We start from the raw sequence: 24,339 nt of genomic DNA, 5'->3' as shown, positions 1-24,339 counted from the left end.
TATACCCAGTGGTATTTAGATCTGAGAAACTATGCATCAGACCAACCAGCAAGTTTATTCAAGTCGGCACCTCTGCCTCTATTAGATATTAACTCTTGTTGGCTCCACAATTCCGGGGATTAGAAGGTACTCGGGCATCATTATAGAGTAACCCCGTCCAACTCTCACAATAATATTTTCTCCAGGGACAGGGCCCACAACGCAACCTTATACAAGCCGACTCAGAAGTCAGTCGCATTGAGCTCAGTGGAATTTATTACCCCCTCAAACGGCGGCTGCTTTATTTATGAGCCACACGACGGGTGGGAGCGAACGCAGCTGCTGCTTCGTGTGAATGCTGCGGCAACAGACGTGAGAAGCGGCGGCCGCCCTCTCCCCCCACCCGCGAGGTTTGCTCGAGCGGCCCACAGTGATCTATGGAAAGTTGCAACGCGCTGCTGCCGTCCAATCAGCGAGCGGCGCGGCTTTCCAAAGGCGGGCGCGAACGGGCGCTACGTCTAGAGCCCGGCTTCTAAAAATAAACAGCGGAGGAACTAGCGGCGCGCGCGGAGCCGTCGACGGGGCGGCTCGGGACGCCTGTGCGCAGCGGGATGACCGAGCATTTCCCCGGCGGCTGTAGTAACATATACCAGCCCATTACTCAGTGGTAGGTGTCCTCAGCACCACCACGACCTCATTTCCTGGAGGTAGAGGCGTCTCTTTATCAGCAGCCCTACTGCTTTTTAGCCCCGCCAGCTGCTCATTGCAGCAGCAGCAGCTGAAGGGAAAGCCGAGCTGCTTGGCTCTCGAGTGGGCGGACAGAAAGCGCGCGACCCGATAAATGACGTGTCAGGAGAGGGAAATTGGTGAATAAGTTCGTTCCTCACCCATTGCCTGATTTACGTATAAGCTGAACAAGCTACAGCTTAGGGCCCCACTTTCTTGGGGGTTCCAAAAAAATTTAAAGGAAAAAAACAACAACTGGGTGTACATTTCCAAAATATAAGATAAATAAAATAAAACCTACATACAGCAACAGTGTTTTGTGTTGTGTAGGCTCCTATGATGTAAGTAATGGGCCCCGCCTGCTAGCCTGCTCAGCCTAAAATATCTCTGCTTTGCACATTTCTATATATACGGTGCCTACATTCTGCATGGACTGGTTGCATGCATAAATTACCATATAGCATATATTCAACACAAAAAACAGCAACAATTTGTTGTTGACAGAGGACAGCTGGACATATAAAGGGCCATATTACCTTCAATAGCTTAGGGCCTCATCAAACCTAAATCTGGCCCTGCCCCCACCCCACCCAAAAAATAAGTTTCAAGACACTCTGAGCAGCTGCCTCCAGACCATTGTATTGTGCAGCTCAGAATTTGCATGCTTTGATGAGGGGTAGCATCTGTCCGAGGTCCTGGGCAAAAGTCTCTCTCCCAGCCCAACCTTGAGATGCTTTGCTCTGCCAATGAGCTTGTGGCCCTTCCCTCACAATTAATACATTTGCAAGCATGGATTTCGTCACAGTGTTTCCTGAAGGGGCATTTCGCTGCATTAAAAAACACACAAAAACACCTAATACAATTTGCCGTGTGGTTCACTGTTCCCACCAGCTTCGGAAGTTGGAAATAATTGTGCTGTTTGTTTTGGTTGTTGAATAGATAGCCCTCAAATGGCATCCTTCAAACCTGCTTTTAATGACACCCATGCTATTGTGTAATACCTTTGATTGGGCATAAGCTGAGAGCAAAAGTATGATGTCTGAGGAAACCAGCTTGTTAAACCAAAGTAGGTTTTGGTCTGGTCAGTGTCTGAATGGGAGATGCCACAAGTTCCATGATGGAACATATATATATATATAGAGAGAGAGAGAGAGAGAGAGATAATTGTTTATTTATTAAATAGGGTTTTTCTGTTTTTGGTATCAGGTATGGTTAGTCTGAATTGTGTGCAGATTACTGAGTAAGAAGCATAAGAAGAGAGAGCCATTCTAGATTAACCCCAAATCTAGCATTTTGTTCCCCCCAATAGCTGACCAGATGATCTAGTATGCATAAATATATGTATTTACTACATTTTAATGCCACGTAACAACTGAAGTTCTGTAGGCAAAATGAAGGTTAAATGATTAAAACAGATTGAAATAAAATGAAATAATAAAATACAAAAGCATTAAAATAGCTGCAGAATGCAACCAAAGTGAAACCAACAACCTTGAGATATGGAGACACTGTATTCAAGCAATTAACAATTTTATGGAATTCAATTTTGTTTCACAAAACACTTTGTAAACCCAGAAATTCCAAGTTATAATTTTATTTTACCTACTGCAAACCTTCTGTCCTTCAAAGTAAACGTGGCAAACCACATCTTCTGAACATAAATAGGCATAACATTTGTTTCCTCTTGGTTCTTCCCCCCCCCCCAAGGATAGCAGACAATTTCTTTGTATGTGAAGGATGCAGTGTGCCACGTTGTCTGCTGTACGAAATGTATGTGGAGAACTGCAGACAGGAGGCCCAGACTCAAGTAAATCCAGCTACATTTGGAAAGGTATACACAGTGTGCTGCTGCTACCTTAAAATGTTATCGGATTCGGATGGAGCTGTACCAGTTTCTGCTCCACTAGAAGCTGTGGGCTCTGGGAGCTGATTTTAGTAGAACTACTATTCATTTATCATAGAGAATCAGTGGTGTTATATTTGTACATACTTATCAAACAAATCTTCCCTTCTCTTCAGTAATCACTTGGTATTGTATATTGTGTTGAGACATGTGCAGGACACGCCTATTCATAATTGCTCAGTACAGCTCATTTCAATGGGAATTAACTCCCTATTAAATCTGCATACAATGGCAGCCTTAGGTTCAAATTAGACCCAGTGGGAGATTCAATATGGTGGTTTTAATATGTGTTCCACTCACAACTGCTGTGAGACATACACAATGTATACTTGAGTAAACATTTCGTATTTCTGGATATAAACTGTCGAGTGAAAAATGGCATGAGGCTGCTGTCCTAAACACACATTCCTGGGAGGACTTAATGTGGCTTACTTCTGAGTAGATGATGTGTACTGAGGAATACACTGTAAAACATGTAAAATATTCCAGATAGATCGACAGAGTGTGGGGGGAATTACTAGCTGTTCAGTTCAGTAAATACCAGGTGAGTACATCACCTGGTGATAAGTAGAATGGGTTGAAAATGTTCTTAGATGATACAGGAAGCGCACAAATATTTTACCAGTGCGACTAACTCAAAAAAACCTGTTCTTTTTATTTGCATTTCTTTTAAGCTTGTTCGGTTAGTGTTCCCAGACTTAGGAACCAGAAGACTGGGCACAAGGGGAAGTGCAAGGTACATTATCATTTAATTTGTATTAATTGAAGATTTAGAGGCTACTGTATTAGAAAAGTCTATAGTCAGCTGCTTATTTGTGCATTTAAGAGTTCGTGGGTACAGTAATATGGAAGGTGAACTTTCATTCAAAACCATGGTAGCAACATCTGTAAACAGTGAAATACATTCACAGAGAAATCTTCAACTCCCTCCCTCTTCTGTATCTCTTTCCCTTAAATGTTCTGTGGATGTTAAATCATTTCCGCCGTCAATCCCCAAGTCTCCCTCTGCCCAGTTTATTGTACTCTTTTCTTCAATTTCTTCGCATCTAAGATCCCTGTCTCTGTTCCTCACTTCCCCAGCTGTTCTCACAGTCCTTGACCTCCTGGCATCTTTTCCTTTCTGAAAACAGCACACCTGTTCTCTTGCCCTCCAGGCAGTGTGTGTGTGTGCATTCACACTAAATTCAATTTTTTACTTTCCTTATAGTAGCTGCAGTTTGTTAATATTCTGCTGGTGGCAGTTGACTGCTGAATGGTGCTAATGTTCATAAATATTCTAAGATGGAACAGAAGGATCAGTCAATGCTTGTGGTTTTTAACCCACCCACCCTCATGTGACATTAGTCTATAGGCAGAATTACATTTATCACAAATTGGCAAATCTTGAAATAGTGGGGCAGAGCTTCACACTGGAAAACATGGTGATCTTTAGAGCAGTTTTCATATGATTATCGGAGAGAAACTATTTGTTTTAAGTCAAATTGCAGCATATAAAAATTTGGCCTGTAGCTTAGTGCTTCTCAAGCATTTTGAAGTGGGACCCACCTTTAATTTTATTTTTCCTCTCTCTTCAGAACATATTGAAGAATATCTCATCAGTAGTCAACACTGCACGTTTATATTTTATATCCATTTTTAATGACGACATAGGTCTATAGCCAATGTAGTGTCTTCCAGATGCTCTTGGTTACAACTCCCATTATCACTGACCATTGAACATGCTTCCTGGGGCTGTTTTGTTTATTTATTTCCACTTGTTAATTGCTTCCTATGAGACATCGCAAAGTTATTTAACACTGGAAACATAACAGTGAAAACATATATAAAACACTTGACACAGTTCTGTATATAAAAACAATTTCAAATCCGAGACAGATGGGGACAAAAGTTTCCCTTAAAAGGCTTGTTGAAAGAGGACGGCATCAAAACGACAATACAGTAGGTGGGAGGGTGGCTGTCTGATACAAAACCGAAGAATAGATTACACCACTCTAGAAACCCAGTTCCTTTGTCCTGCAGAACAAGCCCTCCTGATGAGGTGGTATCTGCAGTTGGCGTTCTCCTGCAGAGCACAGTGATCAGTTGGGTTACATAAGGAGTGATTGGGTCTTTTAGGTTTCTGGGTCCCAAATTGCATAGGGAATTGTGCACCAGTACCACAGAGCCTAGGGCTTGCCAATCAAAAGGTCAGCGGTTCGAATCCCGACGACGGGGTGAGCTCCCGTTGTTCAGTCCCAGCTCCTGCCCACCTAGCAGTTCGAAAGCACGTCAAGTGCAAGTAGATAAATAGGTACTGCTCCGGCGGGAAGGTAAACGGCATTTCCGTGCACTGCTCTGGTTCGCCAGAAGTGGCTTAGTCATGCTGGCCACATGACCCGGAAGCTGTCTGCAGACAAACACCGGCTCCCTTGGCCTATAGAGCAAGATGAGCGCTGCAACCCCAGAGTCAACCGCGACTGGACCTAATGATCAGGGGTACCTTTACCTTTACCTTTACCAGCACTATGAACTTAGCCCAGTAGGCCGTTGGCACCCAGTGTAATTCTTTCAGCAGCAATGTAACATAATGGTGATCGTTTGCCCCAGTGAGCAGCGGCATCCCTGCATTTTAAAGCTGCAGCTTCTGGGTCAACATCAGGGGCTGCTCTACAACTGATGGGAGTTGTATTCTAAAACATCAGAATACATACGTTGGTCACCCATATTCTAGGCAGTACATATTGGAATAGAATTTAAGCTGTGACATAGAGCAACAATGGGGAAACTGTGCCCTCCAGATGTTGTTGGAATTCATCCCTCATCAACCCCAACCAGCATTGGCCAGCAGCCAGGTAGGTTCACAGTTGTAGTCCAATAACATCTGAAATGCCACAGGTTCCCCACTCTTGTCATAAATGGAAGGAGCTTATTTATTTAATGGGGTCACCCAGTAGGAAGGGTGTGCTGTCTGCCTGATGAAGGAAGGAAGGAAGAACCTAAGACCTGTGGAAATGGGGCAAGGGAGCATGTCATTCATTGTGCAACCCAGGCATAAGCAAACTCCGATCCTCCAGATGTTTGGGACTAAAATTCCCATCATCCCTAGCTAACAGGACCAGTGGTCAGGGATGATGGGAATTGTAGTCCCAAACATCTGGAGGGCCAGAGTTTGCCTATGCCTGGTGCAACCCAACAGGACCCACAGTTTTGGTTGCACTGGCTTAGTTGATTATCAACAAGGTTGTACATAGCATATTAGGTGGTTAAAGGTGTCACAGGAAGTATTCCATTTATTTATATATTTTGAATCTCTGACAGATATTTACAGATCATGGCTGAGAGTTCGCCACGCAACTGGCCTCTTCATTAATCTCTTAAATTTGTCTGTTATTCTTCAGGTATCATTATGATGGAATACAGATAAAGAAGAGCTCACCCTTCTATGCCTACTATTGCTATCTTTTGGCTGAGAAAAGGGAGAACAGGTTTGGTTCTTAAATATGTTTCACGACAAAATGTGGGTACGGATAGCTGAAATTGTATTTCCAGTGAATTTACGCCAGTTGGTTGGATAATGATAACCCTGGCACTTTGAGGATTGGGGGTCCCAGTTTGCTGTGTAGTTGCAACAGAAGCTGTAAAACAGTATGGGATTAAGAGTCTCATGCTGTACCAACTGAGCTATCCCAGTGTGATCTTGTTATTCACAAAATGTCTTGGTCCAATCCCAGGTCTAATGGGTGACATTTAGTTTTACGGTCAACAAATAAGAAGAACCAAGCTTGCAAAGGTCAGCTGGTTTAACTGAGACCGTTTAATGAAGTCCCAGGCAAGAGGACTTCAGATAGCTTTCCAGTTACTGATTCAGCTATTTGAACAGCTGAGGGATCAGAGTGGGACCCTCTTTGCTAATTAACTCAAATTTTGGATGCCCATTGTTGAGCAAACAGAATATATTTGCAAGCTCTAGTTGTCAGTTATAACCTGTTTGAGCAAGATTCGATTTGTCAGCTTTTACTCTTAAATGTCAAAACTACTGCTGCCAAGTTCTAATTAAAATCAGATTTGTCGCACATTGCTCACACACACACACACACACACACACACACACAAATCTTCTGCAATGAGCTACACATCACAGTAGAAGGATGCAGATGCCTACAATAGTATATATGGATGAAGTGTGGGTTTAAAAAATTGCTTCAAAATGATCCACTTAACTGAGTTGTGCAGCATGGAGATTCTGCCTGGAGACTAAATCATATATTCTACATTCATATTACACAAGGGGGGGGGGGGGACAAGTTACTTGTGAAAATTCATAGGGTTGAATCTAAATGTGTGTTTCCACTAGCAAAAAGCAATTTCTGCTCTTGGAATGATTGTGTTTGAATTAGTGATAGATGAAAAAGGTGACCCCAAATCTGGAGGGTGAGCAATGAATTTGGGGGGAATTGAACCTAGGACATACTGGGTATGGTTTTAAATTGGGGAAATAAACTAATTTAAGATGACTTTGTCCAGATGATTTGGAGGTAATGAATGGGGGATAATTTAAGGGGAGTTGAATTGCTTTGGAGGATAATGTACTGAGAAATTAATGGGGGATTAATGAATTGAAGAGAAATTAGTTTGGTGTGAACTGCAGTGGAGTGCAAATTCATTGGAAAAATTTACCTGGGCTGATTAGGGTGGGAAATTAGTTGTCTTGCCTACTGTGATGTTTCTACATAAAAATTAGCATAGCCAGATTTGTTCCTGTGGCCCTATGCAGTATGTAGCCAGGCACCTACAAGGTGTTTTACAAAAGTCAGCAAACGTATTAAAATACCAGTCTTAAGAATTTCATTTCATTTATTCATTATTTAAATTTCTATCTCACCCTTCCTCCTAAAGGAGCCCAGGGCAGCCACAAAAACAGACAACGGCCATCACAATAAAATAAAGCCATTAAAATGTAGCAAAATAAAAAATGAGCTGGGGGAAAAATGAACATATAGTCTCGGGTAGGCTGTGGAAAAATAACTTTAACCATGATGGGGATGTGCAGTGTCACCTGACATGACTCACAGCTAGTTACTGGTTGCATCCATTTTCCTTGTTGGGGTAGGCATCGCAATATAATATCCACTCAATTTAGGGCCCCTCCATATGTCCTTTTTATTGTGAATTCATGATTATTCATGCTCATGATGCTATTGGAGTGGTTATAAATGAGCCCACTTTCAGAAGTGTTTGTGCCTGCAAACATCTCGAGGTTCAGTTGACTTGCTACAGTGCAAGAGTCCCTTTCCGTATGGCAGTGATCACAGCGCAGTCACAGGCCGAAGCCATTCCTGCCTCACCACAGGCCGCATCCCTGGTTTGGAGACAGAAATCCGGAAAGGATTTATATGGGAAGACACAAATATGCATTGGGAAGCATCACAGGGCAACTAACAAAGGGTCCCTCCAGGCTGGAGATTTATTGTGGCTGTATTCTGCAAGCTGTTCTTGACAACATAATAAGCGGAGCAAGGCATGCCGTGTAACGTAAACAGCTCTGTCCAACAGAGAGGAACAGCAAGAGGGCTGTTGCCACCCGCCAGCATCTGCCACCTGAGGCAGTTGCCTTACTTTGCCTGTGATAGGGTGGGCTTTGCCTGTTTCCAAAAGCCCCCAGTGTGGTATGGCGGAAGGTTGTGTATGTGTGTGCTGACAGGGAAGAAGCAGCCAATGGGTCTTAGGGATGCATGTGAGGGAATGTGGGTGACGGAAGGAATCACGGAGTCCACGGAGGTACATGCCCTCACAGTGACTTTCGGAGGTGAAGCGTGGTGTGCTCCTCTAGCTTTCTCCTCAGACTCAGGAGGAAACAAACAAAACACGTCACACAAATTTCCTCACACAAGGCAGCAGGGAGAGGCCATTGCAGGGTGATCACTGGACTCAGAGGGCATGTTCTCTGTGAGTCCTGCTCCCTCATCCCTGCTTGTAAAAGCATGATCCTTTTTCCATCTCTTTAGTTCTCTCATTCGACTCAGACTGTAAGCGCTCTGAGGCAAAAAAATATGATTTGTTTTGTTCAGTTCTCTAGGGTATTCTGAGCACCGTCGGGATGGATGTTTGCTAGTGTTCTGTGACTACATATGGCAAGCTTCAAGCAGGTGCTCATGTTTAGGGTGCTGACATCACCGAACAGAGGGATGAGCTCTCCTGCTTCCCTGTTTCTAGGCAGCAGCTGCAGCCACAAGACCATGCGTACAGCTCAATTGGCTCTTGAGGAGGAGCAGGATGGCGGCCTGAGAGCTGACAAGCTATGCCAGCCAGCCTATTGAGAGAGACCACCATCCATGCGTGTTGCTATAGTAACAACATTCGATTGGGTGGAGTGCTCTTCCCAGAGTAGCAGGGGCTGGGAATTCTCAGGAAACGTATTACTACACTCCCGGCAGTTTATCCTAGAATTCAAGTCGAGCTGCTCCAAGGTCTTATTAAAAAGAAAGAAAGCAAAGTCCGAGTCTTGAAAACCTGGTTTTTCAATAAGTGTTGCCCACAAAGCAACTTATACCCAGCTTGCCAGGTGTACCAACTTGAATAAAATATTGAGGGGGGGCAGGTAAGCCCCACCTTGCGTAATGGATCACATGATGCGGCACATGCACACCATTTGAATGTCAATGCCCATCAACTTGGGGGAGCGGTGGCCCCTCAAATATTTTATTGAGGGGGTCCAAAGGAACCTCGGCCCCTATGTGTTGGCTCCTATGCATCCTGTACAACCTATTATCCAGCGCTATTTTTCTACAACAAGAGGTGCCAGAACTGACCATGAACAACTCCCTTGTTCTCGTATAACAGCAATGGGTCCCACCTGAGAGGTGCCAGAACTGAATTCTGGTGAGCTCTGGCTGCAAAAAAAAGCCGTGCTATTGTCCACCAAGCTGAATACAGCCTGCTGGTTATATATGGCACCCCAATGGAAGCTGCTGTTTGCTGGCACTGCAAAAACAGGATGGTGGTTAAAAACTTGGCAGGCTGTAATAGAGGAGTATTGAAGTGCCTTTGTCACCAGTTGTGCAGGCCTTCTTTAATTTGATTACGGCCAAATTTGTTTTCTTTTTTTTTGTTTCTTGCTTAAATAATTCTTGCTGCATTGAAAACTACTTGGGGGCCAAGCATAAATCTTAACAGCTCTGGCGTTTGCCGCCCTTTAGAACTGCGCCCTCAAGTTCTTAGAAGTTCACAGTAAGCCAGGGATCAGAAACCTGTGACCCTTGAGCTGTGCTTAGAGTCCCAACTCCCATCAGCCCCAGACAAGATGGCTTCTTAATGGTCAGGGATGATGGGAATTATAGTAGCAAGCCAAAAAAGCTCATGCGCTCCCAACGTTTCACCAAATACATACATACATACACACAAACACTCATGTTTGTGTCTGTTTTCATAACATGGATCACGCACTTCCACTGTGCATTTCTACATGTTGCAGCAACATTCATTTGATCTGTAGCGGTCCCCTGCTCTGCTAGCTTAAAAGCCAAGTGGGCGACTTTTCTTTTTATTAATGTTGAACAACGAAACCATAACCCTCGTGCTACAATGCTAACTTGCTTCGGGAGCTGTGGTGTGTGAAATGGTAGGCTGCGTTTAGTGCCATGGTATCCAACTAAACAGTTCTGCTAGCACAAACACTTTGGGTTGTACAGTGACACTCACTCTCATCTCTCTGTGTGCCCCCTTGTACCCCCTAAGTAAATTCTGGACGTTCCCCCAATTCAGACATAGGGGACACATGAGGAGAAGAGAGGGAGGTAAAGTTCCGTTGCTCAGTCCCAAGTCTTTATGTTACTGGAACTGTTTGGTTGGCTATCACCCTGTGCTTAAGCCATTTATATGAATGTGCTCCAGACAAGATGGAACCACCATCCCACAGAGCTTTGAGTTATAAATAACTGAATCCGGAAGGATGACAGCTCTAGCACTCTAATAAAATGTTAACAAGGCGTTTCCCCAAAGGCAAAAATAGGAAGAGGATTTATCGTTTGATAGGAACTAGAAAACAGAGGCTGTCCCTGGTCAGTAGGGGCCAAGGTTGACCTAGCAAAATCCATGCATGAAGCTCAGAGCGTAGGTGCCACCACTTCTGTGGTGCTTTTTAGATGCTTTAAATTGTTTTAAAGTATTTTAAAATACGTCTTTATTTCATTTTTAATTGCCTTGTTTTATCAGGGATCATAATAATAATTTATTATTTATACCCTGCCCATCTGGCTGGGTTTCCCCAGGGATGTGTTTGCCATGTGGGGAAGAACAGCAAAGCATAAATTTAATAGACAATAAATGAAATAATATGTCAGCAGCAAGCTCTTGAATCTGGTGAGCTAGCAAAGAGTCAGCCAGTGCAGTTCTTTCTGCATGGATGAAATAGCTAAGTGCTCCTCTCAGCATCCTAGCTGCCGAATTCTGCCCTAGTTGCAGCTTCTGGACCAGGTGCAAAGGCAGCCCCACAGACAGTACATGCCAGCCATCTAATTGTGAGGTTGCCAGTGGCTAAGCTACCCATGTTAAGGAAAGAACATAGCTGTCATACCAGCTGAAGATGGTAATAGGCACTCCTTGCCACTAAGATGTCCTTGGCCTCTAGTGGCAAAGATGGTTCCACGAGCACCTTCTGAATTTTGTACCTGTTCCTTCAGAAGGAGTGCAACCCTGCCCAAAACAGGCAAACAACCTAATTCCTGAACCCAGGAATCACTTGCTGCCAAGGATTCAGAGAGACTGTTAGCCCATCATAACACCCGGGCATTGGTTCATACACTCGCAACCTCTCCTGATTCAGACATTGTAGAGAAATAGTTAACCAAACAGAGCTATTTCAAAGTAGGTTTTGTTGTTGTCTATCCTACCACAGTGGGGAGGTTTGCAGTTTTGAGAATGCGGCAAGTTATCAGAGCAGTGGCTGCAGAAAAGAGACAGTGAGTATTTGTTCAAAGCAGATTTAATACGAGGTGGCTATGAGCCAAGGACTGTTAAAACATCCGTCTGTGATGGATCAGTGAAATGCAACCTGCCGAGAACGCTTTTTAAAAAAGCATTTTTCTTCCTGGCTATGATTCTGCTGTAGGAACTTGGCAGGAGCCATGGCACTGAATCAGTAAGCGCATAATTAAATCCTGTATGCGAGAGACTTTAAGTGTGGTGACCCATTTCTTTGCTTGCTTCCTGGAAGGATCATTATTGCACCTCAGTCCATGTACTCTGCTGTGTTAGTCGATCTCAGGGAAGATTCTGCTGCTACCTTTAAGTACACAGCTGCATCACTTGTGAAACATAGACCCATAGAATCATAGAACCAAATACAAGAGTGTGACTTGCTGCTCATACTTTTTTAAAGGTGAAGTCAGGCGTAACAATTTTAGAGCTGTAGGTTCACTCTGAAACTGCCTCTTCTGTGTTCAGTCCAGTTGTCTCTTTTCCACTCCATGATGGAATTCGGTGGGGGGTGGGGGGGATAGATTTGCAAGTTTGAAACAGAAGCTGGCTATGTGCAGTGCTGATTGACTGCCCCACATCATGTTCCCAATAAACCTTTCTGTTCGAGCCCTGGAGCAGTTTAGCAAAGGAACAAGCAGGAGCTAGCCATACATGGGTGTGCACTGCTCAACTGACAGTGATGCCCGTGTATTTTGTGTAAGAGTATCAAACCAAGTGTGAGAATCCTTTGATCAGGCTAATGGGAATGTGAGTTGGATTACTGGATAGGAGTGGCTCTGGAAATACTCTGTAAAAGCACAATGACAGTCCAATCCACCCAAAAAATCCTTCATGTCAAGTTTGCCCCAGATCGATGTGGCTGTTGCAAATACACACCAATGCCAAAGGACCCCACTCTGTTATTTCCCAATGTTGTGCCACCCAGTAGTAATAAACATAGTTGTAAGTGTGTCTTGTAAACTTAATAAACTGTTGTCGTTTTGCAGAAGGACCAAGAAGCAGTTGGATATCCACTTCCTGAATTCAGGAGATTTTCTTCATGGGAGCAGGAGCTAGAAAAGAAATATTCCTGTAAAATGGTATGTTTGATAGCATAACAACCCTTCCAGAGCTGAGATCAAATCAAGTGATGAGAACCTGTTGTGGCTACTGCCACCAAGGACAGCAAGATTGTAAAAAGCAGGGACTTCTTGGTGGTAGCCCCCATAGTGTGGAAATTATCCCAAAGGGAAACCTACACCCTTGTCCCTTTAAGGTTGACAAGTAAGATCTTCTATTTTTATTATCCCAAACTTCTGAGTTGCAATAGTCCGCTTCTGGTTACTGAATAGATTTTTTTGTGATAGGGTTGACCTGTTTGGGCCTGTTTTGGTTGTAGATTGTTGCATGGTGCTTTGAAGACTGAATGCAATTATGAATTCTTGACCATGGTGCTTTCATGTTGCCTCGTTTTGTATCTGTTCCAGGTTTCTTTATTTGCTGATGCGTATTGCACCCACTGCCAGGAAGTGTTGCAGAATGTAAAAAACAAGGATCTTGACCAGGTAGGTGTGATGTTTGTGGTAGGTCTCTGCGTAAACCTTCCTTCCATGTTTATTCGATAGGAAGTTCCATATCATTTCTCTGGCTGTATTTAGGCCAAAAGTGATGTGAGGTTAATGTCTTTGCCATTGCCATATAGGTTTGTTTTAGTTTTTTAAATGCAAATATCAGATGGTGAGAGAGGCTGATAATTATTAGGATTGCAGGAGGCAGGGAGGAGGAATTCAACTCTTTCTTTCTGTGCTGTGGTCCTGAAGAAAACACCTCCTCTGAAAGAGGCTTGGGCAACTCTGGCTACTGTGGGAGCAGAATGCTGGAATAGGTGGGTCTTTGGTCTGATCCAGTAGGGCTCTCGTGTTCTTAAGATGCTATTTGCTGGGGGGGGGGGATGCCTTTGCTCCCAAGGAAACATGCATATATGTAAGATGGTAGCCATTAATGGAATTTCCTCCTTCCCGTAAATCTCATTACTCCAACTACTGTATCCTAAATCTGTGCTTGATTATGATGATATACAGGCAGGCAAAATGAACAGTCCTGTAACCTCTTTTTTTCCTAGATTTCATGGCTAATATTACACGCTTTAGACTCCCAAGACTTTTATTTTGCCTCCTTTTTGGAAACAATGGGGATCACTACCGATATTTTACTTCCGTTTTTCTGGGCCAGTTGGATTAATTTTTTTTAAGCCAAACATGAGTAGAGCAAGTCTTCTTCTACCCCCCCCCCCCAGCCCACCACCATTATCTGGAGATGCATGTTCAGGAGCAGTGTAGCCGTTGCATTAGGGGAAGGAAGCATTCCAGGGGATTCCCAACATCTGGGAAGGCAGCAGAAGCACATGGTGGGTTCTGGGCTGAGCAAATGTCCTTAAGCTTCTTTCCCCAACAATAAATGACTTCAATGTTGCAGTGAAAATTCATTAAGTATGTGCTCCTTTAGGTGGAAGAGCTCTTCACTTCTTTCTGGAAGTCTCTGAAGCCTGACGCAATAATGTTCATGTCCCAGGCAGATGTTTGCCAGCTGTTTCAGTGCTATGACAGGCAGCTCTTCCAGGTACCACTTTTCATATATTAGACCAGAGGTTCCCAAACTTTGAGTCAGACCTTCTTTGGGAGAAGTGGGGCAAAAGTGTGCAGATAAAAGCGAAGTTCTTCAACCAGGTGGGCATTTCCTTGCTTCTGCAGCTAATACATGTATGGCTTGAATGTCCCCTGGTTGACAGAGAAACCTTGTATATTCATACAGAATTTGTGGGGATGGCTGCATTCCTAGTCCTTCATCATCTCAACCTCACTTGGGGAGAAAGAAACCCTAGAAGGGCTGCTCTCGTTATTCCAGTGATTGGTGCTCATTTGTGATTTTCAGAAGGTAGTGTACATGGTTCTCCTCCCGATTTCATCCTCACAACAACCCTGTGAGGTAGGTTAGGCTAAGAACAGACAGTGAGTGGCCTGAGGTCACCCAGTGAGCTTCATGGCTGAGTGGAAATTTGAATCCCGGCCTCCCAGGACCTAGTCCAGCATCCTAACCACGAAGCCACACTGGCACTGAGATTTTCTGAGGAGATCTTATGAGGAGACCTTATTATGCACCCCTTTGCTGCTTAGTGTGGCCATGTGTCCTACTTTACAGTGGAGAGTTTGAAGGAGTCCTCTACTTGAAAGCTCCTGCAAGCAGTTTCAGGTTTAACATCAAGGGCTCTGTAGTTGCCCATAATCAGTTAGCACCAAGACAGAAGACTATACAGGCACACAGGTTACCTAATCACTGTCTTCTCCATCATGGTGAGATATGTTACTTGCATTTCTATTTAAATTGTAGTCATCATTTCTAATTTTGCATCTGTACATACAAATTTGTAAGTGCAAACTTTATTCAGCTGCTTGTTGCCTTCTATATCCTCGTGAAAATTCATCAGCATTTTAGTGAGAATTTCTCCTAATGACTAACACACATATTTTTGTATGTTATTGAACACTATGCATTTTGTAGGTTATTTTCACTAACATCTTTGTTTATAATACATGCATATATATTTTTGGCAAACATTGTGTGGTTGGAGAACTTCATTGCAAAATTCGGGTAAGTGCAGATTTCTAAGGAAAGATGTGTGTTGGTTTGCATATTGTTTCAGAAGGTACTGATTTGATAGATTCAGCTTTAAATGCAAAATGGATTCTCGTCCAACCCTTGTTACAGCAAGAAACCACGCTTCTCCAAGTTTGTAATGCAGAACTGTTTGTAATGTAATGCGGAATTGCGGCTTCTACTAAAGTGAAAGCAGAAGCTTTCATTTTTCTCTTGCACATTAAAAGGGAGAAGGGGCTTACTGTGGTCATTCCTAATCTCGTAAACCTAAACCATGGTTGAAGTAATTGTCTGAACTGGGTCGCTGTATTTAATCCTCAAGAGGAAAGTAATTCCTAGTCCCTTCAGTGGTTTGGGACAATCTGTTGGGAAATAATCTGTTTTCATGTTGTGTTCATTGCATTTGCCTTTGGGTAAGAACTATCCAATACTTTTAGGAAATGGAGAAGATTCTGCTTCATGATTTTCTGGAAGATGTCTCTATACAGTACCTCAAACTGGTCAGATTATTCAGCAAAAATATTAAAAACTGGCTGCTCGCAACTATGGAAGACCTCCCACCGTTGTTGGGCGCCTCTAAAATCAAAGGTATGTTCAAGTATTGTGAACTTGAAAAGCAGGGTCAATATTCATAGATATGAGCTGTTCAAACTGTTTAGTAATGCAGCCTGTAACACAAGTCGTTTAGAATTAAGTGGTGGTGAATCATGATCATTTGTTTCTTCCTTTCCTCTCAGAGGTGACTTTGTTTATAAAAAGACTTCGGAGGAAGACTTACCTTGCTAACATGGCAAAGGTATGTATCCCAATGGTGAAAGCTGAAGTCAGTTGCAATGAATTAATTGACAAAAACGTTCTGTAGGATGGATCAGTCACAGGCCTATGTTTATAGTTATGTTGTGTTGCTGGACATAGTGCAGTTATGAGATGCTGCCTCCTTCTGGACAGAATGTGGAATGGGTGGAGGACTTGGGCAGGTTGGTGGGGAAAGTAAGCTGTAATGCAGAGGTATGGAGCAGTACGAAAATCATTTCCCCTGTGTTCATTGCTGAGTACCAAAGCATCATCACCGCTGCCACCGTAGAACCCCTCCAAGCCCCAATTCTGGTTCAATGCTAATAATAATAGTGACTGTATTACCAGTTATTAATTGATCATGATAATGGTGATGATATTGTGTGTTATGAGGAGGTGAGAGGGATCATCAGCAATCTGATAAACCTGGGTTGTATCCAGTGTTAGCTATATACTGAGATTAAACCCTTGGAAAGTGAGTGGGGTTAACCAGTGTGTTGTAGTGGTTAAGAGCGGTAGTCTCGTAATCTGGTGAACCGGGTTCGCTTCCCCACTCCTCCACATGCAGCTGCTGGGTGACCTTGGGCTAGTCACACTTCTCTGAAGTCTCTCAGCCCCACTCACTTCACAGAGTGTTTGTTGTGGGGGAGGAAGGGAAAGGAGAATGTTAGCCGCTTTGAGACTCCTTCAGGTAGTGATAAAGCGGGATATCAAATCCAAACTCTTCTTCTTTTTGCTTTCCCCAAGACATAAATAATGTGCACTTTTTCTCTCTTCATTTACAGACCATGAGAATAGTCTTGAACAACAGCAGGAGGGTCAATGTTTTGAAATCGGACATGAACGCAATCATTACTCAGGGGTTTTCGGACATTCCTGGAAGCTCGCTGCATATTGCATTTAGAAATGTGGATGAAATTGAAAGTGGCACAGAGCTGAAATGTAGCAGCACAGGCTCTTACTATTTTCCTATTTGATGGAGTACTTTGTTCACTTTTTCTGCTAGAATATGATAGAGAACCTCTTCCTCTTTCCTTGATACAAAATGTTTTTCTTATGTGGATATCACATGAGGATTATTTCACAGTTTGCTCTTAGTTTCAAATGTGGATGTCCGTCTTCCAAATTCTTTTGTGACATTTGGTTTAGTTTGGACTCTTGTTGAAGTTTTATATGACTAATAAGGTTTCTCTTCATATTAATTACAGTGGGCATGGCTGTGATGAAAGGAAGTTAGCACTTGGGAGAACCTCCTGTGCAAATTAGGGCAATTTTCATCAGAAAGTTTTCAGTTTGCTCTGGAAAGTTTTCTCATGCCCTAGAAAGTGCTCTTGTCCATTTTACCTGTATTTAGTGATTTTTTTTGAAACTGACAAGCTTGCTCTAATACTGTGTTTGCCTTTGGCGTTCTTACTAAGGAACTGACAAAATAGGAAAACTTTCATGCCACATCACTGTTGAAGTTATATGTTGCTACTTGAACTAACACCCTTTGTTGGACACTAATATCAGAAGACCTAACTGATCAAAGTAGATAATATTCATGGCAAAGCTTCTTGCTTGTATGTGAATGGGGAAGTCATAATTTTATCAACGGACACAAGACGTGTGTCTTGAACAACTGTAACCTTAGTACAGAGATACAGTCCTACACATCAAAGTATCATATGATTCTTTGCATCAAAGAATAACATTTTCATTGACTAAGCTTTCATGGTTTCCCTGCCTTACATTTTCATGTGACAACAACAGTTGACATGGTCCAGCCCAAGCTGGATTCAGTAGGAACACTAAGTTGATTCTTAATCTCATTCAAATGAATTGAACATAAAAAATGTTGAATTTCAGCTGCTCTGTGCACAGTATTTTTCACATATAAGAACAAACACACATTGATTGACTAAAGCCCTAGTTCTCCGTAGAGGCTGCAGTGAAGTTTGGAATCAACAGGCCATAAAAACAAGATCCTATTTAACTAGAAGTGAATAAGAAAACATATTGTCTTCATATAGTTGTTTTTAAATTTTTTTTGTCTCTGTTAAGTATAAAGAGATTTAAACTAAGGAACAGCCTTGAGCCATCTATGAGCCAGTGCATATTCACTTGTTTTATAGGCTTGAATAATCTGATGTCTTCACTGGACACTTCGACAGATATTAGGGTTTTGCTAAATTGTTTGTCCTCGGACCTTGAGGCTTTCGTGATTCAGGTACAAAATTAGGCGGTCTTAGAGATACTGTGTTTATTTCACGAGAGAGACGGTGATGCTCCTGAAATGAAGCTGGTGTGTGTGCATTTATATGAGAGAAAGGTGAAGGAGGGAGAATAGGGTGACCCTGCTCACTGCCAGCTCTGGACTTGTCCACTTTGCCCTCCTCCCAGTGTCAATTTGGCTCCGCCCACTGCGGGCATGAGGTCCCTGGCAAGTTGATTAGCAGAAACATAGCCCTTGGTCTGGAGAAGGTCATCCCATCCCCACTGCATACTTTGTACAATGACCCATACACACACACACACACACACACTCATATGTATATATATGAGAAGTTTCTACACTAGTTGAAAGTAGTTGAACTGAAATACTTGTGTGCTTGGAGTGTGGGTGAGGATCAATGCTAAAATAGAGGGACCTTTCAGTATGATCTCAAAACACATAAATGCAATATCTGAAGAAGTGCGCATGCACACAAAAGCTCACACCAATAGCAAACTTAGTTGGTCTCTAAGGTGCTACTGGAAGGATTTTTTAAATTTTGTTTCGACTACGGCAGACCAACACAGCTACCTACCTGTAACATAAATGCAGGTATACGTTCAACCCTGTTCCCAAAGTCTCATTCACTAAAGCAGCTCCTATTTCTTTATAAGCACATCCTGGTGGTATGCCAGAAACCACTAGACAGCTGTGCCATGTCTGAAGAAATTTATCCATAGTGGAAGAAAAGTACTACATTTATATCCCAACTTTCTTCCACCGTGGATTTTGGGGCAGAGTTCCCACACTCCTAATCATATAAAAAATGAGCTCACTGGAGTTTAATGGGACTTAACGCTCAGGGAGGCTGGTATAGGTTTGAAGCATTTGTCTATGCAGTCTTTGGGGCCATGTTACAATGAAATGTCTTTGTGTGACTCTTTGCAGCCAAGCAAGAATCAAGAAGAGTTCAGAAAGCTTGCTGCTAATTTCCAGCTGAGGTGGAACTTCCTCTTGACGTCTGTCAGCAGGGCAATGACCCTCTGCCACACTGAGAGCTTTGGTCAGTGATGTCCTGCGATGGTCTTTTGTAGATCGTATTCTGCTGTGAAACATACTTGGTGGTCAAGAACTTGGGATCTTGAACAAGGAGCCTTATGCCATGAGGGCGGGACTCTTATCTAATGAGCCACCTGCCTCAGTGTGTGCTTATGACTTGTGCGCTTGAGGCCCACGATGGAAGAGGAGTCTGCTTTCAGGTGGGGAGGGGGCCTTCATATTGCAAAAGGGCTGTGGAGATATTGCAAACAGATTGTTGAGGGGTTTTTGGGGGGGCCGATCGGATTTCCTCCAGAAAGTGTAAATCCAGATTAAATGAGGAGGGTTGGCATTTGGATGGCAGCTATGTCACGTAGAAGCTTCAAAAAAAAGCTTGCATGCATCGTAAGCATGGATCCCACAACAAATACCCCCTCTTTATGCCATGCAGTTAAGAACAATATGGATTGCTCAGAGTCAGGCATGGCATAAATCAGCCTGCCATATTTAGAACCTCAATTTCTGCCCTTAATGTTGGCCCTGCTACCAGTAGTAGACCTTCCCATCCTTCTCAGACATTGTGTCGGCAGCAGTGATACTCGTTTGTTGCTGGCCTGGGCAACCAGTGTGGTGTAGTGGTTAAGAGCAGTGGATTCGTAATCTGGGGAACCAGGTTCGCTTCTCCGCTCTTCCACATGCAGCTGCTGGGTGACCTTGGGCTAGTCACACTTCTTTGAAGTCTCTCAGCCCCACTCACCTCACAGAGTGTTTGTTGTGGGGGAGGAAGGGAAAGGAGAATGTTAGCGCTTTGAGACTCCTTCGGGTAGTGATAAAGCGGGATATCAAATCCAAACTCCCCTTCTTCTTCTTCTTCTTCTTCTTCTTCTTCTTCTTCTTCTTCTTCTTCCTGCCTAACCACATTTCCTCAAAAGTAAAATAGATGCATTGTTGGGAAAGTCTAGTAACTGAACAAAGAGAGGCAGGCAACCCAGGCCATTCAATCCAGCAGGCATTGTACATTGCTCTGAGCACATGACGGATGGTGCACATACTGTAAATGCCTGAAAGACCACCTGCTTCCCTACAGACCCTTTTGGGTGCTAAGACTGGCAGAGGGGGTAGCTCCTTTGCCCTCAGAAGCTTGGGGTGGCAGCCTCTAAGTTGTGGAAATTCTTCGGCACAGAGGTGTGTCTGGCATGTTCATTATGCAACTGCCTGTGAAGGCTGAAGATGCACCTCTTGTAAACTTCCAGATGTTATTGGACTCCCAAGTCCCGTCCCTGGCTATTAGCCATGCTGACTGGGGCTGCTGAGAGTTGATGTTCAACTACGTACATCTGGAGGGCATCAGATTCCACATTCTTGTTGTAAACAGTAAGGCAAGAGGGAAATGAAATGCAGGAAGTACAGACAGTGATAGCTGTGTTACAGACAGTGACCACAAAACAGCTTTGACGGTAACGCATTCTGGCACTGGTAAGCTGATTGACACATTTGGTGTGATTCAAAAACAAAACAAAGCACTTGATAAAAGATACAGATTTAGAATCTTTTAAAGAAGACTGGAAACCATTCCTAGTCTATATGTAAAATTATTTCTCATATGCAAAGACCACAGCGGAGTTTGAAGTGTAAGAAAACAGCAGAATACATTAAGAAACATGTTAGAGAGTATGAAATTAGATAAGATGGAAACTTTAAAATGCAATTGTTCGTGATTTGAGTTATAAACATTGATGTTGGGTGAGCGGGAAGTCACTAGTTTTGTTAAATTGGAATATAATTGTTGAGCAACAAATTACTTTTTCTATAGGAAAAAGAATAAAATATTATTACAAAACAAAAAACAAAACAAAAAAACCCAACCACTTTGTCCCGGTGCAAACTTGTGCAGTTTTCATTTGAAGTTTCTTTGCTCCAGGATGACCACTTTAAAATCAGTTAAAGTCAGTCTTTGTGCTTCTAGACAGAGATGTTTGTAGGTGTGGGGCACTTCGAATCCATACAACAGTCACCTGCAAAACAAGGGGAGGTTTGTTGCCAGTTCATTTACTGCCCTCTGGAAATACAAATTGAGTCAGCAACTCCTTGCCTGTTACAATAGTGCTGATAAGTAGGTTTTCTGAGATGTACTTCCTCTCTTAACTACATCTTGATTTCATCCAGAGCTCTGGGACTCACCCAACAGCTCCTCAACAGAGAGCAGCTAAGAGGGAAAAAGCCCTGCTGTTGTGCAAACCATGCAGTTGTAACTCCTTCCTTTGCAAGACCTGCTTGGGGAAGTTCAAAGCAGTGGGAGAAATGGCTCTGTAGTTCTGTCCTTTGCAACTATGCAAAAGTGTCCATGTACTTTTGTATGTAAAGGACAACACAAATACCCTCCAAGTGTGAGGTCACTGGTTGATTTTTAGAGCTGAGTGCCATCTCCCCATTCCTGTCTCAATGCTAGCCAATGCACCCCTTTTGCCTTTTCATCTGACTAGGAAGGTCTAATAGATGGCTCCACAATTTATCCCATCTGTTTTTATTTTTTTAAAACCTAGGCTCCTGGCATTTGTTCAATTTGCTTCTGCTTGAATATGTTATTCACATACTTCAAACCCATGTGGAGGAGGAAGGAGATGGGGCTCCATTGACGATGACGCAGGATTCCTTGGCTCTTCAACCAGTCTGTCTTCTGGACGATTTTGCAGCTGAACAGCCTGATGGCGGGGAGGCAGCACCAACTCGAATCATTCTGACCCAGAGTCAAAGCGACATTAACTTAAGTAGCATTATTCTGAAGGTCCTCAGCTGCCTAGTAGATGCTGACACAGGCAACAAGGTAAAAACCCAGTTCTTCATATTTGCTTCTGAATGAGAAGTGGAAAATCAGATTGTTGGAAATGGATGCATGCTTGAGGCATGTACACAGGGCTCTATCTGTGCTTGTGATATCTGTGAACATCAAAAGGTATTCCCAGCAGCTATGATCAAGAGTAGGTGAATTTCATTTCAGCTTTGAAGTAGGCCACCCTGATGGGCTTTATACCAGACCATGAGGAACTTCTGGTGTTCCATCATCCCTGGTCATTGGCCATGCTGACTGGGGATGTTGGGAGTTGATGTCCAAAAAACATCTGCCACAGGTTCCCCTGGATTCAAGTATTCAGATTACTACTTTCAGCCAATAAATCCTTCTGTCTGCTACAGTCCTTTGGAGGTTTCTGACTATGTGAAAGCTCTGAAAGTTCCCCAGCTTTTATAAGCAGCAAAAAGGCTGGTTTTAGGAGGACTAAGACATACTGCCTTGCTGCTCTTGGGTGTTATCTGCCTTGCTTTTGCTCTGGACACTTCCATTTCAAAGTTTTTCAGAGGAGCACGAGAGAAAGAGAGAGAATAAACAGAATTGTGTTTATGGGCTCGTCCAGACTTCATTTTGTGCTGCGTTTCTAGGCACAGGTCTGTGCTTTAAAGCTCAGTGTCTAAGCTGTGGAAAACCAGAATTGCCTTTTTTCTGATTCAGCATTAATGAATGGAAAGTGCCACTAGGGAAAGTGGCAGAGCGAAAAAAGGCGTGCTTGAACGCAGAGCTTTAAAACACTGGCCTGTGCCTACTGTGAGCATGGGGGGAAAGTAAGTGATAGTAAGCCCTGAGTCAATCCTGTCTTCCCACAGCAATGACAGTGATATTGCATCTTTCTTTCTTTCTTTCTTTCTTTCTTTCTTTCTTTCTTTCTTTCTTTCTTATGTGCAGCTTATCCAGGTAGTTCTGGAAGACAAAGCATCTAAATGTTCAGTTAAAGTGAATCTTCCTGTTGGACAGGAAGCACTTGTTACTCTAAAAGATGGGCAGAAATTTATCATTCATACCTCTGACCCGCAAGAAGACTGCAGCAGTGCTTGGGAGGAAACAAAGCAGATCTGAAAGACTGTTTGACGAACATCTACAAAAAAAAAAAAAAAAGTGTTTTGTAGATAGTTGATTTGAACATAGATTTTGCACAGCCTCGGTGTATATTCTGTGGAAGTAAGTAGTTTTTATGAAGAGCATGCATACATTTTTAAAATTGTGTCATTTTTCTGATGTATTTTAGCTGCCTAGCATGCATAGTTAATGAAATTTCCCCCTCCTTGGTGTCTTACGTTCTATAGCTGTTGTAGGAAGTAACACTAACAAATTTGTTAAGTTTAGTAAATAAATTTCAGGTGACATTCCCGCGTCAGTTGCAACTGTAATGCTGAAAAATGCAAACCAGTGACAATATGTATTGGTTGAGCCCCATAATGTTAATACATACAGCACCATGACTGTACATGGCATTTTACAGTATAAACGATTCCTCCCACCCACTCCCACAAGAAACCCTGTTCTATGGAGCTTGCAATCTAAAGTTTAATAACAAGGAAAGGCCATTGCGCCAATACAAATAGTCCCAGAATTATGCCTTCTGTACCTAAGGCTACCAAGTGTGGTTCATGTCCCTGCAGGAGTCTGAGTTTCAAGAAGTCCTACTACAAATCCTGTATATGTAGAATGTTCCAAAGCCCAGCAGTTTAGGGACAGCATTTTAATCTGAGCGAACTGTCTCCTCAAGGTGGCAGTCAGGACTTAATTTGAACCAGAAAGCCCTGGTACTTTTTAAAGTCCTGGAGCAGGTAAAGAAGTAATAAAACAGATGTCTGTGCAGAGTTCACTGCAGAGTAGCCACACATCAGGGATTAAAAAACAGGGGTCTCAAAATCAAAGCATGTGTGGCTTCCAGGCAGACTCAAGACCTGGCATTATTATTATTATTATTCTTAGATGTCAACTGCTGCCTGCAGTCCTCAGATCAATACCTGTAGGGCAGGCATAGGCAAACTCAGCCCTCCAGATGTTTTTTGGGACTACAACTCCCATCATCCCTAGCTAACAGGACCAGTGGTCAGGGATGATGGGAATTGTAGTCTCAAAACATCTGGAGGGCCGAGTTTGCCTATGCCTGCTGTAAGGTTAGAAGGGTAGTTCATTTGACATCAGTGATGCCATTCCAAAGTGAATGGGCTGGAGATTTGCTTAGTTATCTAGTTTACATAAAATCTTACTATGAAAGCTGTATGTGTGTAGATGTACGTGTTTCTTAACCAGACTTCT

The 24,339-nt window shown here is 43.0% G+C and overlaps 1 protein-coding gene across 4 annotated transcripts; it reads left to right on the top strand.

Moving 5' to 3' along the window:
• Positions 1-492: 492 nt before the first annotated feature.
• RFX8 (regulatory factor X8) lies at positions 493-23,422 on the top strand. Of its 4 annotated transcripts, none has more exons than XM_081003074.1 (16): positions 493-646; positions 2,413-2,536; positions 3,283-3,344; positions 5,986-6,072; positions 11,481-11,544; positions 12,550-12,642; positions 13,030-13,107; positions 13,839-13,949; positions 14,048-14,161; positions 15,634-15,784; positions 15,934-15,992; positions 16,777-16,933; positions 18,106-18,200; positions 19,134-19,248; positions 21,767-22,047; positions 22,960-23,422. In XM_081003074.1, exons 1-16 carry the CDS (start codon positions 591-593, stop codon positions 23,128-23,130), a joined length of 1,818 nt encoding a protein of 605 aa, XP_080859200.1. In that variant the 5' UTR covers positions 493-590; the 3' UTR covers positions 23,131-23,422. The 4 variants fall into 4 exon arrangements, with proteins under 4 accessions (XP_080859200.1, XP_080859201.1, XP_080859203.1 ...); XM_081003076.1 differs by having other exon boundaries at positions 519-646; positions 2,418-2,536; XM_081003075.1 differs by lacking the exon at positions 13,839-13,949.
• The last annotated feature ends 917 nt before the right edge of the window (positions 23,423-24,339 follow it).

The sequence above is a fragment of the Podarcis pityusensis genome, assembly GCF_964106645.2.
Source record: "Podarcis pityusensis genome assembly, chromosome: 4".
NCBI classification, from domain to species: domain Eukaryota; kingdom Metazoa; phylum Chordata; class Lepidosauria; order Squamata; family Lacertidae; genus Podarcis; species Podarcis pityusensis.
The sequence above is the reverse complement of the archived record's forward strand: the minus strand, read 5'-3'. Positions and strand labels throughout refer to the sequence as shown.